The sequence below is a fragment of the Chiloscyllium punctatum genome, chromosome 4, assembly GCF_047496795.1.
Source record: "Chiloscyllium punctatum isolate Juve2018m chromosome 4, sChiPun1.3, whole genome shotgun sequence".
NCBI lineage: Eukaryota > Metazoa > Chordata > Chondrichthyes > Orectolobiformes > Hemiscylliidae > Chiloscyllium > Chiloscyllium punctatum.
In genome coordinates this window covers 42,492,980-42,507,992 of record NC_092742.1, presented here as the reverse complement: position 1 = coordinate 42,507,992, position 15,013 = coordinate 42,492,980, and the positions used below count along the sequence as shown (strand labels likewise).

Below are 15,013 nucleotides of genomic sequence, written 5' to 3'. Positions count from 1 at the left end.
GACAGGCGACCTGGAAGAAGTTCATAATACAATGAGGGGTATAGATGGAGTTAATGGTAGTTGTCTTTTCCCTAGGATGGGGATTTTTAAAGTCAAGGGGGCACATTAAGGCAAGAGGTGAGAGACTTAGAAAAGACATGAGGGACAAAGTTTTTATACAGCGGGTGATTTGCGTGTGGAATGAATTTCCTGAGGAAGTGGTGGATGTGGGTACAAAATTTAAAAGACATTTGGATAGATACATGAATAGCAAAGATTTGGAGGGATATGGGCCAGCAGCAGGCAGGTGGGATTAGTTTAGTTTAGTATTATGATCACCATGGACTGGTTAAACCGTAGGGTCTGTTTCCATGACTATGACTCTATGTAGATTCTTCAGCAGTGCGAAGGTAGTGACGTAGTGGTAATGTCACTGGACTAATAATCCAGAATACCAGCTCCGACGATATGGATTCAAATCCTACCACGGCAGCTGACAAAATTTGATTTAAAGAAATATCTTGAATTAAAAGGAGTAAAATAATTAAAACCTAATGGTGACCACCATCAATGACTAAACTAATGCCCTTAGGTAAGAAGGCTACCATCATAACTTGGTCTACACGTAACCATTTCCACAGCAACATAGTTGATTTTTAACTGTCCCCTGAGCAATTAGGTTTAGGCAATAAATGCTGGTCCTGCCAGTGGCACTCAAATTCCCCAAAAGAACATAAAAGATTCACAGCTCTCAAATCTTCAAACAAGAGCTCTAAGATTTTTCCAGATCCAAGCTGAGAAAAGTATGAAATATCAGAGACTTGTGGAGAGATGGCATAATGGTAAACAGTGTTGTAATTTGCTTAAGTATAATACAAGCTAACTATAAGGTAACAGGTTTGGGAAAGATATACAAGCACAGGACCCTGAAGACCTTAATACTTATTTTACAATAACTCCTCCCATTCTGATGTGAAACAACACAAATGGTAACAGCTGTTTCTATACTAGCTCTCTCAAATTCAACTAATTATGCCTGATCAAAATCCTATTATACTTACTGCTCTCATAAACCATCATGTTATCAAACAACAGTGTCTTTCTCAAGGGACTCTACAGTGGTGTATCCTCCAGCACTAACTACTAGATTAGCCATTCAAAGTAGAAACAAGGGAGCATTGTAAACAGCTAACTACCTAAAACAACCCTTAGCATATACTGTTGTTATGTATATAAATGATTTGGATGGGAACATAGAAGGCATCATGAGTAAGTTTGTAAGCAACACCAAAATTGGTGGCGTAGTAGAGAGTAAAGAAGGTTTTCTAAGCTTACAAAGAGATCTTGATCAAATGGATAAAGGAGCTGAAAAATGGCAGATAGAGTTCAATCTGGATAAATGCAAAATATTGCATTTTGGTCTAACAAACAAGGGTTATACAACTAATGGTAGGGTCTTGGGCAGTGTTGTAGAAGAGGAACCTTGTATTTGTCGTCAATCTGGAAACTATAAACACCTAACATCATTGTGGGCATATCTACACAACATAGATTGCAGTGGCTCATCTGAAGGGCAATTCAGGATGGACAACAAATACCGACCTATCCAGTACTACCCACATCCCTCAAAACAGAAAAAAAGTGTCATATGTGAAGAGAGCAAATAGGATCTTCCCTTAGTACACCAGCTGAAAACTGAATAATCATCATAACTTCTCATCCGAAGGGTGGCACTGCAGACAGTGCTGTTCAGCGCTCCCTCACTAATATACTGCAGAATCAGCATTAACATACATATAACTAACATTATTCAATTACTGGTGGTGAGGGAACAGCGCTCTCGCGAAACCAAACGGATATCTGGAAATAAAGAAAGACAAATACTAAATACGATTTCTCTACCCCGCCCGACTTAAAACAAAAACTATCACCATTATTTCGGAATCACGCCTTCAACTTTGCCTTTAGTAGCTTCAAACCATATTTATCCTGGCGGCGCGGAACACGTCATGTACCGTACAGTGCGTGATGACATCATCGCGCAGGGGTGAGAGAGCAGTTCACGCAAGCGTCCTGAGTAACATCCGGGCTTGGATAGGATGAATCCTAAATTACAACATGGCGACCGAGGGAGGAGGGAAGGAGATGAACGAAATCAAAACTCAGTTTACTACCAGGGAAGGTGTTTATAAAGTGTTAACCCACTCCGAATACAGCCGGCCGAACAGGGTGCCTTTTAATTCTCAAGGATCCAACCCAGTCAAGGTGTCATTCGTGAATGTGAACGACCAGTCTGGCAATGGGGACAGAATCTGCTTTAATGTGGGCCGGGAGTTGTACTTTTACATTTACAAAGGCGTAAGGAAGGTAAACATCAGGTTGTTTTGCCTTTTTTTTGAAGGGGGAGGGGGTAGGGGCAGATGGTTATGATAAAAAGCAAACAGAGAGCCGAGGCCTTTTAAAATAATGCAATTTACACATAGGTCTGCTGTATCTGGTTGCCGATCAGTTGTTATTGCGGGTTTTGAGGGTGGGAGCTTACCCCTTTGGCTCGCTTGTCACCTCTATCCCAGCGTTCAAGCAATTATGCAAGTCGCGTTCAGTTTGCAAGCACGTTAGGATAAGTACAATGGATTTGTAAACGAGGGTTTATAAGTGATTGGAATCTCTAGAATGAAGATAGTTCATTTTGCTTATTTACTTTTACGAATATTTAATTTCGTTAAACATAAATACAACCGTAAAAACTAATCGTATAATTTAGTTTAATGTTTTCGAATATTTAGAAGGATTGCAGTTGTATTCTTAAAATATTGGGAATAAGTTTAAAAACGTCCTGTGATTTCTTAAAGTATTTCCAATTACTATCTAAAGAAAATATTATCACTGATTTAAAACTTTTTAAGATGCAATTCATGTGGAGATATTTTTGTGGGTGAGTGTCAGGAAGGTGAATAGATGTGATTGACAAGTCTATCTGTCATAATGCATGACCCTTTTTCGAAGGGTATCAGTACGATTTGTCTGATTTTCCAAAAATGGTTTGATCTCATGAGTTTTGGATCTTTATAGGTATTGAGTTATTTGCTTGATTCATAGTGTTGTGTAACATCAGTGATGCACCATGTACTTTTGCTAATTTACAGAGTTCAAATGTTTTAGTCCAAGGTCCATCTGCAGCTGTTTGTTTTTCGATTAACAATATGTATACACTGAATATATTAACATATGAAGAGAGTGAAATGAAGAACCAATTAGCCACTTCTTTACTTGAACATCTTTTGTTTTAAAGTAAGATTAACTATTGTAAAGAAATGGGCAAGGGGAACAGTAGCAATAAGAAGCACAGGGAAATTGGAAAGTGGGGAATAATGGATATGAAGAGCATTTCTTGAGGTAACAATATTTGAACTAAGAGTTTGAAATTGTATTAATGTTTTTCAAATGCATGTTGGAGAAAGCAATCCCGAAAAAAAAAGTACATTACCTGGGTGATTTGATGTTTAAAAAAAAGGGATCAGAAAGACTGAAACACTTCATAGTATAGAGCAAACATAACATCCTTACAGGAGGGTAGGTCACTTACTTATATCCAGAAAATTCAGATGCAGACTTACAGAGCTGAGGCTTAAGAATTGCACCCATACCTCCCCTCCCCTTCATATTTCCACCAGGCGACAATGGAGTTGTGTCAACATGAATTAGAAGGAAGCTCCACTTCAGATTCCTCCATAGCTGAGTTTCAAGGCTTGGACTTAGAATGGTGATAAGTTTCTTTGGATGTCAGGGCACCTAGTTAATTAAATGAAAGCTGCTAAAAGATGGGCAAAAATAATCATGGATAACAGATTTCCTCCCATGTTGTTTGAAAGCATTAAATCTGCCTGCTTATCAAAAGCTAGTGAGCAAGATTTTTAAATTTAAAATCCATTCTGTAAGATTGCTAGTGAATCACAAAACCAATTCTGATTACAAAGCAAAATGACTGGTGCAGAACAACTCTGTGAGTCAGAACTTCTCAGAACTTGGACACTTATCTAAGTTAACATTTCAATAAAATACTGAGGGAGAAGTGCTAACTTTAGGATGAAACATTAATACAGGGCCAGTTGTTTTACTGGATTTTAGTTTTCAATGGTTCTACTCAGGATAATAATAGAAATTCTTCAGGTGTCTGACAGACGTCCCTCCCTCAGGCAGCACCATCACAAACAGAGTAATTAGCATTCATCATACTGCAGTTTGTGGGAGCTTGCTATTTTGGTGTAAATTGGTTGTATAAAGTAATTGTGTAAAACAGCACTTCAAAGTAGCTTTTTGATTGTGAAGAGCTTTAGGATTTCTGAGAAACCACCAGGAGTAAACAGTTTGTTTGATTGACACCCTGTCTACCATCTTCAACATTCACCTTTTTGCACCATGGGTGCACTGTGGCAGGTGTGTTTACCATCTGGAAGAGGCACTGCAGCAACTTGCCAAGCCAGCTTTGGCAGCACTTCTCTGCGTTCTGCAGTATGGAAGAATAAGTGTAGCAAATGAATGGGAATATCATCACCTGCAAGTTTCCCTACAATTGCATGCCATCATGACTTTGAACTATATTGCTCTTCTTTCACTGTTGTCAAGATCATGAACTGCTTGACAAACGGCATGAGTGTACCTATATTAGCGGTTCAACGACTTGTTATCATTTTCTTGATGGCAGTTAAGGATGCACAAATATTACTGACATTGTGAATGAAAGAAAATATTGTAGGATTTAGAATGCAGTAGATATTTATCATGGAGCTAAGTTTCTGTATGCTCACTTAAAATTGCCAAGTATTTATCAGGTACTTGCTTATCTGGTACATATTTACTGTAGAAGTTTTTTTTGCTGTATCAACAAACTTCTGTCAAAGGTATTTAATTTTAATGTAACTAAAATATCTGTTTTTGAAAGATATTTTTTCCAAAACTTGTGACATATTCTTTTGTTATGAATTTGGGTGGATTACATTCAAGGTATGTTGGAAATGAATTGCAGTTTGCAAAATTAGTTTAGAATTTAAGCAGCTCTGGATACTTTTCTGAAAAACATACTTTTGATTTCCTTCTTTTCAAGTCACTTGGAGGATTGGTACAATTTATTATAAGTTCTTATACATAGAACATAGAACAGTACAACACAGAATAGGCCCTCAGCCCACGATGTTGTGCCGACCATTGATCCTCATGTATTCACCCTCAAATTTCTGTGACCATATGCATGTCCAGCAGTCTCTTAAATATCCCCAATGACCTTGTTTCCACAACTGCTGCTGGCAACGCGTTCCATGCTCTCTCAACTCTGTGTAAAGAACCCGCCTCTGACATCCCCTCTATACTTTCCTCCAACCAGCTTAAAAACTATGACCCCTCGTGTTAGCCATTTCTGCCCTGGGAAATAATCTCTGGCTGTCGACTCTATCTATGCCTCTCATTATCTTGTATACCTCAATTAGGTCCCCTCTCCTCTTCCTCCTTTTCTCCAATGAAAAAAAGTTCGAGCTCAGTCAACCTCTCTTCATAAGATAAGCCCTTCAGTCCAGGCAGCATCCTGGTAAACCTCCTCTGAACCCTCTCCAAAGCATCTACATCTTTCCTATAATAGGGCGACCAGAACTGGATGCGGTATTCCAAGTGTGGTCTAACCAAAGTTTTATAGAGCTGCAACAAGATCTCACGACTCTTAAACTCAATCCCCCTGTTAATGAAAGCCAAAACGCCATATGCTTTCTTAACAACCCTGTCCACTTGGGTGGCCATTTTAAGGGATCTATGTACCTGCACACCAAGATCCCTCTGTTCCTCCACACTGCCAAGAACCCTATCCTTTATCCTGTACTCCACTATCAAATTCGACCTTCCAAAATGCACCATCTCGCATTTATCCAGGTTGAACTCCATCTGCCACCTCTCAGCCCATCTCTGCATCCTGTCAATGTCCCGCTGCAGCCTACAATAGCCCTCTATACTGTCAACGACACCTCCAACCTTTGTGTCGTCTGCAAACTTGCTGACCCATCCTTCAATCCCCTCATCCAAGTCACTAATAAAAATTAGAAACAGTCAAGGCCCAAGGACAGAGCCCTGTGGAACACCACCCACCACTGACTTCCAGGCAGAATATTTTCCTTCTACTACCACTCGCTGTCTTCTGTTGGCCAGCCAATTCTGTACCCAGACAGCTAAGTTCCCCTGTATCCCATACCTCCTGACCTTCTGAATGAGCCCAACATGGGGAACCTTATCAAATGCCTTGCTGAAGTCCATATACACCACATCCACAGCTCGACCCTCATCAAATTTTCTAGTCACCTCCTCAGAGAACCCGATAAGGTTTGTGAGGCATGACCTGCCCCTCACAAAGCCGTGTTGACTGCATTTAATCAAGCCATGCTCTTCCAGATGGTCATAAATCCTATCCCTCAGAATCCCTTCTAACATCTTGCAGACGACAGACGACTGGCCTGTAATTGCTGGGGATTTCCCTATTTCCTTTCTTGAAGAGAGGAATTACATTTGCCTCTCTCCAGTCCTCAGGTCCGACTCCAGTGGAGAGCGAGGATGCAAAGATCTTCGCGAGTGGCGAAGCAATCGCATTTCTCGTTTCCCAGAGCAGCCGAGGACAAATCTGGTCCGGGCCTGGCGACTTGTCAATCTTAATGTTTGACAAAATTTTCATAAGGAGAGGTAATTGATTAGAAATGCAATGGTTTAGACATTAGTCATCATCCCTGTACATAAGTTAAATGCAGTCTAAATTGATGATATAATAATTTTACCTACTGCCTATTAAAAACTTTATGAAATGAATATGATCTTCAGCTGGGTCTTCCTAAACATGTACTTGCTTTCTATTGTAGAATTGCCCTCTAATTATCAATCTTATTTCCAAGTACTCATGTGTAAATTTAAATTATTTGTGGGGTAGGTTATCTGTTGGAATACATTATAGCTGAATGTGAATTTGCTGTTGTCTGTATCTATGTGTGTATGTTGACTTTCAGCAGGGATTACTGAATTCTAATCAAAGGTGGGGGCACCTGCAATTTCCTGCCCCTTCCAACCCCAATGTTGTGAGGCCAGTTTAATGAGCCTGGATGCAGAGAGACCTGGAAATGTCTTGCCACCTTATTGCAAAATTGAACAATACGGTATATCTCAATGTGACTCTTCAATTGTGTTCCTTAACACAAGTTTTAAAAAAAGTCTGGCGCTTAAGGACATGAGAAAATTTTCTGTTATTGCAACTCGTTGCATTGTTAGAATTAATTTCTGCCATTGCCCATAATTTTGTGGATTTGAACCCTCTGAGATCATACAAAAGCACTCGTGGAAAGCCCATGAATTTTGTTTGGTAAGATGGAGGGCTTGGATCAGCTGCGTTTGTTGGATTATCTATTTTTGAGTATCTTTTAGTATCATATGTAAACAAGAGTAGTTGCAATTGTTTGGTGTCTTGCTAAATTTGCTTATGCACTACTTTTGGTCTCTTGAGAATTGGCATTTATACGGCACCTTTCATGATCATTGAATCGTTTTACAATCAATGAAGTATTTTTGACGTGTAATCACAGTGTAATATAGAAAATGTTGCAACAATATCCCAGGAACAGCAATGGGATGATGACCACATAATCTGGCAGGAAGGGAGTTGAGCAGGAATTTTATGGAGCTTGCAAGAATGAGAAAAGTGATACATGATTTGAATTAGGTAAGAGCTGGAATGCCAATTTCTTAACTGTGCGTTGAGATGCAGGGATGAAGTCAGTATTGTAATTGTGGCATATCGGACCTCAAGTTGACCTGTAGTCAAGTTCTCAATTATCATATATTACTCTGATGTGAATACTATTGTGTTAAAATGTAATTATGTTCTACCCTCAGGATAAAGTCAATGCCACATGGGAATCTTGTAGTACCCGATTCATGTTTGTTTTAAAGGTGGCACGTAATATTCGGCTCTCTCACATCAGCAGCTTTCGTTGTTGAACTCTAGGGTACAAGGGGAGAGGAGCAGGAAAATGGTAGCTTTCATGTGGGAATGGGGCTGGCAGGGTTTAATCAGTGGTGAGGGGGGGGATTTGCATGGAATGTGCTTTGGAGTCGTGACACAGTGGAAGAGGAATTGAAGAAAGGTAGAACGTGGTTTAGTGGACTGCAACAATGGCAATCTGGATATGTTTGGGTCTGGTCAGAACTGTTCAGGTTTTTTTTTAAAAAAAGTGACCTAAAAGGCAGTGGTTGTACTCTCTGTGGTTTAACATCTCTGGTTGTTGGCTGGCAAACACCTGACAGGGCTTTGAGCTTATTAATTACATTTCAGTTATCCTATTGAGGGAGTTCTCAGACAATCTTCTCTACAATGCACAGAAGAAAGACCCAGCTGAGATTTCTGGTTCAACCATGTCTCACAGAATTGCGCACAACATTGGACACAAAAATGAACTTTAATAGTGATCACATATACTCATTGTAGAGACATTTATAGTTAAAGAACCTAACTCCCCTGTAACATCAAAGTATAAAAACTATGAGGTGTACCAGTATGTTTAACACTGACTGAGCTAATCAATGATGATGCAAACATGAATAAAGTGAAACTAATATAATTGAAATATTTACAAGCATAAAACTAAATTTGAAAAATGTTTTTGCCACCTTTGTGTTTTCTAAATCTTGTGTTAATGGTATTGGAGTTAGGCAGGAAAATTGTGACCATAATGAGGAGCATTCCTTTTCGTTCATGAAGCTCTTAAAGCCTGCCTGTACCTGCTGTATTGTCAGCTGATACTGGGATAGGCAACTACAAAAGTATTCCTGCTGCATTACAAAGGATTTATCATGCATGTCACCAGTACTTTACATTTTAATTGTAATCCTGTGGGAACCACTAAAAAGAGCAGAAGTGATATCCCATGGTTAAAATTCCACTTTCTGTTTATAAGATGCTGATTTGTGGAATAAATAAAGCCACAACATTGGGAATAACTCCCATGTTTATGTCCAACTGAAGGGACAGTTAACACCTCATTTTAATGTCTCATCACATGTTAGCATGCTCACAATCCCTCATTTCCTCAGTCCATCAATCAGTGATGTTTGTGCTTTCTGATATTTGGGCATAAGTCCTAGTGTGGAAGCTTGTGATATTTACTGCTGAACCCTGACTGATGTGCATTTCAGTTGCATAATGTAAATGAATTACAAGAACACCTCAGAGCTTCCCAAAGTTCTAGTGAAATAAGTGTGACTTTTTCCATCATTCACTTGCATTGCAGCCTTTGGATGGTGTTAAAGAGGTGAAGTGAGAGTGACAGCCCTTGACATCAGGCCACACTTGACTAAGTGTGGCATCAAGGAACCCTAACAAAATTGGAATCAAAGGGAATTGGGGAAAACCTCCTCTGGTTGGAGTCATTGCTGGCATGTAGAAAGATGGTAGTAGTTTTTGCAGGTCAGTCATCTCCTTTCCAGTACATCTTTTGTAGGAATTCCAAAGGGTGGTGTCCAAGGCCCAACCATCTTCAACTGATTCATCAATGATCTCCCGTCCATCATGAGGCCAGAAGTGGGAATATTTGCCAAAGATTGCACACTGTAAAGGGGCATTTGCAACAACTTGGATATTGAAGCAGACTATGTTCAAATGCAACAAAACCTGGACAATATCCAGGCTTGGGCTGACAAGTGGCAAGTAACATTCATGACACACAAATGCCAGTGAATGTAACTTTCAGTGGAGTGACCATCACTGAGTCCCCGAATATCAACATCCTGAGGGTTACCATTGACCAGAAACCCAACTGGACTCTCCATATAAATACAAGGGCTATGAGAGCAGGCCAGAGACTAGGAATACTGCAGCAAGTAACTTACATCCTGATTCCCTAAAGCCTGTGCAACATCTGCAAGGCACAAGTCAGGAATGTGATGGAATATTCTCCACTTATCTGAATGAGTGCAGCTCTAACAACACCTGAAGCTTGACACCATCCAGGACAAAGCAGCCTGTTTGATTAGCACCACATTCACAAGCATCCATTGCCTTCACCTCAGTAGCAGCAGTGTGTACCATCTACAAGATGCTGTTAGAAATTCACCGAAGATCCTTAAACTTCACCTTTCAAATCCACGAACACTTCCACTTAGAAAAGGCAGCAGACACATGGGAACCCCCACCACATTTCCCATTCCCCTCCAAGCCACTCACCATTGACTTGAAAATATATTGCTGTTTCTTCACTGCTGTTGGATCGAAATGCCCCTAAGGGCATTGTGGGTGTACCTACCAGTAGCAGTTTAAAAAGGCAGCTCAGCACCACCACCTCAAGAGCAGCTAGGGTTGAGCAATAAACCTGACCCAATCATGAAATCTATATTCCTCAAAATTTTAAAAAGTCTTATGACTGCCAATGTGTTGTTGGACTAGTCAGATTTATGTGCTCTTTCAGTTCATCAATTGTACATCAAAGTCATTATGACTAGAAATTCTGCCTTTGTATTCTCTCACCATCTCTGTCATGCAGAATCAAGACTATAGTAATCTTGGGCAGCCTATTTGACACCGAAGTATCACTGCTTACTTCAGGTCTGAAATATTGCTATCTTATTCACTGAAACTTTAATATATGCCTTTGTCAAAGATGTTCCATATACTATGTCCCTCACTAAGTACTGCACACACATTAATTGCATCCTTCTTATTAATTCCCAGAGTATTTAATGCAAAATCATTGACCTTGTCTGCATTCCCTCTATGATCTTGCCCCATCTATCTTCAAGTTCCTCCTTCCCTTTACTCTTCACTCCTCCATTGATGGCTCAAAACCAATGATTGCTTCAGGCTTTTCCCTGGCATTACCTCCTTAAATTCCTCCAGGCTATATTAGTTAATCTTCCAGAAGACGACTTAGGAGGTGATTGTGACCTTGTCGCCTCTGGATAAGCTGAGAAAAGTGTGAAGAAAACTCTGTGTGCTAGCATATTTCTTCATATTAATGATGAAAAATATTTGGAATAATTTATAATACACAGGGACTGAACAAAGTGATTTCAGTACTGGATCTTTCAGTCTTTAAAAAATGTTTGATTTGACTTCTTATTGTCACATACCAAGATACAGTGAAAAGTTTTGTTTTGTCTACAGTACAGGCAGATCACACCATACAAAATGCATAAGGGTTTGAACTATGGATGGTATCCTGATCAGGTGACTAAGAATTTCTGGTCCATATAAAAGGCTTTTAATATTTTCTGTTTCCAGAAATGAATTGAATAATCAAACCTAGAAAGGTATTTTCTTGAATTAATTATAGAGTCATTGTGCACAGGCGGTTATTTGGTGCACTGAAATTGTGGCATTTGTGTCACACTCATTGATGACCCCCTCCCCATCCCGTCTTTCTCTCTCCCTCTCTCGTGCGTGCGCTCTCCCGCTCTGTGGTGCGCACTCTCGTGTGCTTTTTTGCACATTGTCTTGCCCTCATGCCCACCTGTGCCCCCTCATGCCCGAGAGAAAGCATGCACAAAAAAGAGAATGGGTGGCGTTGGAGTGGGGAGTGGGGAGTGGGGTGGGGTGGGGTGGAGTGGAGTTGGTGGTGAGGAGTCATCAATGAGTGTGACACGAATGCCAAGGTTTCAGTGCACCAAATAACTGCCTGTACACAATGTGTAGAATGGATGTTCTAGCTTATTAGGCAAAGTCTGGATGTTATCCTGGTTTTGTATATGGTCATGAACTGCTTCAGTATCCAGGAGTCACAAATGATGCTAAGCAGTATAGCGATTTGCGAACATTCTTGCTTCTGACCTTCTGATGAAATGAAGAAAGAAGGTTGAAGCAGCTGAAGATGGTTGGATCAAGTTCACTACCGAGGATAGGTGGGATATTGTGGTACAGTGGTAGCCTCCTTACCTCTGGGCAATGAGGCCCATGTTCAAGTCCCATCTGCTCCAGAGATGACTAACCTCTCTGAACAGGTTGATTAGAAAATACTCACCCTGAGGAACTCCAGTTGGATGTCCTGGCACTAAGATGATAGCCATCATTTTTTGCGCTAAGTGTGACTTCAACCTTGTTGGGTAAACCCTGGTGTTATAACTGTATTGGAACAGCTTGACTAGGTGCATGGTTGGTCTGGAGCATGTCTTCAGTATTGTTGCCAGAATTTTATCCGGACTCATGAGATTTGCAGTATTAAGCAGCATTGGTTGTTTCTTGATAACGCGATAAAGTGAATTTGATTGCTGAAGACTGTGATTCTGTGGTCTTCAGGAGGTGGTGAGATGATTCATCTACTTGGCAATTCTGGCTGATGATGGTTGCCAACAGTTCAGCCTTGTTTCTTGCATTGATACTCTGGGTTCCCTTGTTGTTAAGGAGAGGAAAATTGTGGACCCTCCTTCTCGTTATTTTTTTAAATGTCCAACATTATTCAAGACTAGATGTGACAGACTGCAGAAGTTCAATTTGAACTTTGGTTGTAGGATCACTTGGCTCTGGATGCTGCATCTACTGCTTGATATGTAGACCCCCATGCTGTGGCCTTATTTTTTAAATATGTTGTTTCTGGCATGTGCATCTGCACTCTTCTTGGAACCAGTGTGTGGGTGTGAATAAATATGTAAATTAGCTGTGGTGTATTTAAAAATGGATGGCAGGATTTTAAAACCCAGATTAACAGTTCATTGGAGTTATAAATTTAAATTGGAGGTGTTGGGATACCAGGAACTAATTAGGTCAACAAAAGCAGGCATGGTATGTAATTGGAACCTTCTGCAGCATAAAGTATATGCAACAGAGTTTTGATAAAGTAAAGTTCATGGAAGACGAAGGGTGTGTGATGTCTGAAGGATTAGAAGATTATTTTTAACATCTAAGAACAGAGGTGGCAAATAATTAAATGACCATTTCAATGATAGCTGGACTGAAACAGAAAAAGAATGAGGTAGTTAGTGTTATGGATAGTTAAACAGTGTAAACATAAATATACACAGAGGGGGTCATTTGGCTCATTCGTTCTGTGCTGACTGGAATAAAAACGACCCAGTCTGATCCTACCTCCAGTTCTTTGTTAATAGTTGTCAAGTCCATATTCAATTTGTTAAATGTAAATGCAGAGTTTCTGCCTTTCACCCATTTGAGACAGTGTATTCCAGACGCCAGTTATCTCTGGGTGAATGATTTTCTCTTGAATTCCTTATAAATTCAGTCAATTTTTAAAAATAAAATCCATATCCTTAGCAGAGGGCTAGGGGAAATTGATCCCTCATTTCCACTTTATCTAGGTATTGTACTTTCATAGATCTCAATTAAATCTTTCCTTAGCGTCCTCAGTTTAAACATAGGTTAGGTTGTTTATCAGGAATGCAAATGTACATATATTTTGGGGTGAAATCAAGGTTTTTTTTGTGTGAAACCTTGGGACTGCATCTGGAGTATTGTATGGTTTTGGTCTCCTTATCTAAGAAAGGGTGTACTGGCCATAGAGGGAATGTTATGTTGCTTGATCAGATTAATCATGGGTATGGCAGAGGAAATCTGTTATTTCAAAAAATGAGAGGTGATCTCATTCAAACTTAAATTATTCTTGCAAGACCCGGCAGGCTGAATATAGATAGTATGTTACAGCTGACTGGTGAGTCTCAGAATCAGAAGTAGGTCGTTTAGGATTGAGATGAGGCATAAGTTATTTTCTGTGATTGTGGTAAATCTTTGGGAATTCTCTATCAAGAGACCTTTAGAAGCTTAATCGTTGAAGATGTTTAAGATGGAAAACTATATATTTCTGGACCCTAATGACATGAAGGGGTTTGGGGATAGCACGGGAAGTAGATAATCAGTTATTATCCAGTGAAACAGTAGAGCAGCCTTAACTGGTTGAATGACTTTGTCCTGCTCTATATTTTTGTCTAATCTTTCACCATAAATAAGTTCCTCCATTCCTGGCCATCTCTTGTAAGTCATCTCAAGTGTGGTCATCTCCTTCCTGCAACAAGGTGACCAGAGCTGTACGTTAGTTTCTTTGAAATTTAATTTGTATTTTATGCAGTTTTAGAATAGCCTTTGTGATCTTTGTATTTATGCCTCTGCAAACAAATGGGCACGTCTCTGTACTTTCTTGCCTCCCTTTATTTACTTTTCCTGCTATGCTCAAGAGTTTAGAGTATAGTTATATTCTTCAAGTTCCTTTTTTTTGGGTTGGTTTGAGTGTTGTACTATACTATCTGTATTAACCTGATGAGAACCATTGTCTACATCAATGTAGAATGTAAGTTTGCAATAAATAAGTTTTAGTTAGACCAGTTAGAACGATTACAAAACGATTCCACCAAGGCACAAAATGACCCACCCGCAATTCAAACTAGTTTTGTGTATGTAACTCTACGAACAATTTTAGAGATTTATTGTAAGGATCAACAGGTGTACAGCAACTTCTTTCTATGCAACAATTGTATCAGATATTTCCTGAGTCCCCTTGAGAGCGAAAGAAAGCAGGGAAATTGTTTTTGCTGTAAGCATGATGGCTTGCGTGTAACTTATGCTTGCTTTGTTTCCACAAGTGCAGAAGGAAAGGTACACACCCTTCAGTATGACCTATTCACCTTCATAAAACACTCTTGTACAAAGCTTTTATAGATATTAACCCTATTGCTGCCTAAGAAGTTTTAGCAGCTGTAGAAGAAAGTCACTTTCAATCATGGATTTAAAATTGTTTTAAAACAAAATTTATACAAGTGAATAAAAGTCATTTGCCAGAGAGAGAATTCTGCCTTCATGTATCAGGATTTTAAAAAAGAATAATAGAAAATCTCGCAATAAGAACACAACTTATTTAGCTCATACAGTCATAGTCATACAGCATGGAAACAGACTCTTGGTCCAACATGTCCATGCTGAACATAATTCCAAACTAAACTAGTCCTATCTGCCTGCTCCTGGCCCATATCCCTCCAAACCTTCCCCTCCAAACTTTCCCTATTCAAATACTTATTTAAGTGTCTTTTA

General features: G+C 39.6%; 1 protein-coding gene across 4 annotated transcripts in view; it reads left to right on the top strand.

Moving 5' to 3' along the window:
* Positions 1 to 2,029: 2,029 nt before the first annotated feature.
* Positions 2,030 to 15,013, top strand: part of wdr20a (WD repeat domain 20a) — a 67,691-nt gene continuing 54,707 nt past the window's right edge. For 3 of the 4 annotated variants that reach the window (XR_011960434.1, XM_072568484.1, XM_072568486.1), the window contains exon 1: positions 2,030 to 2,346. Coding sequence is in view for 3 of the 4 variants with exons in the window: in XM_072568484.1 (XP_072424585.1) it covers positions 2,098 to 2,346 (249 nt within the window). In the remaining variant the exon portion in view is untranslated. The remainder of the gene's footprint in view (positions 2,347 to 15,013) is intronic. The other variant, XM_072568483.1, reaches the window with a different exon arrangement.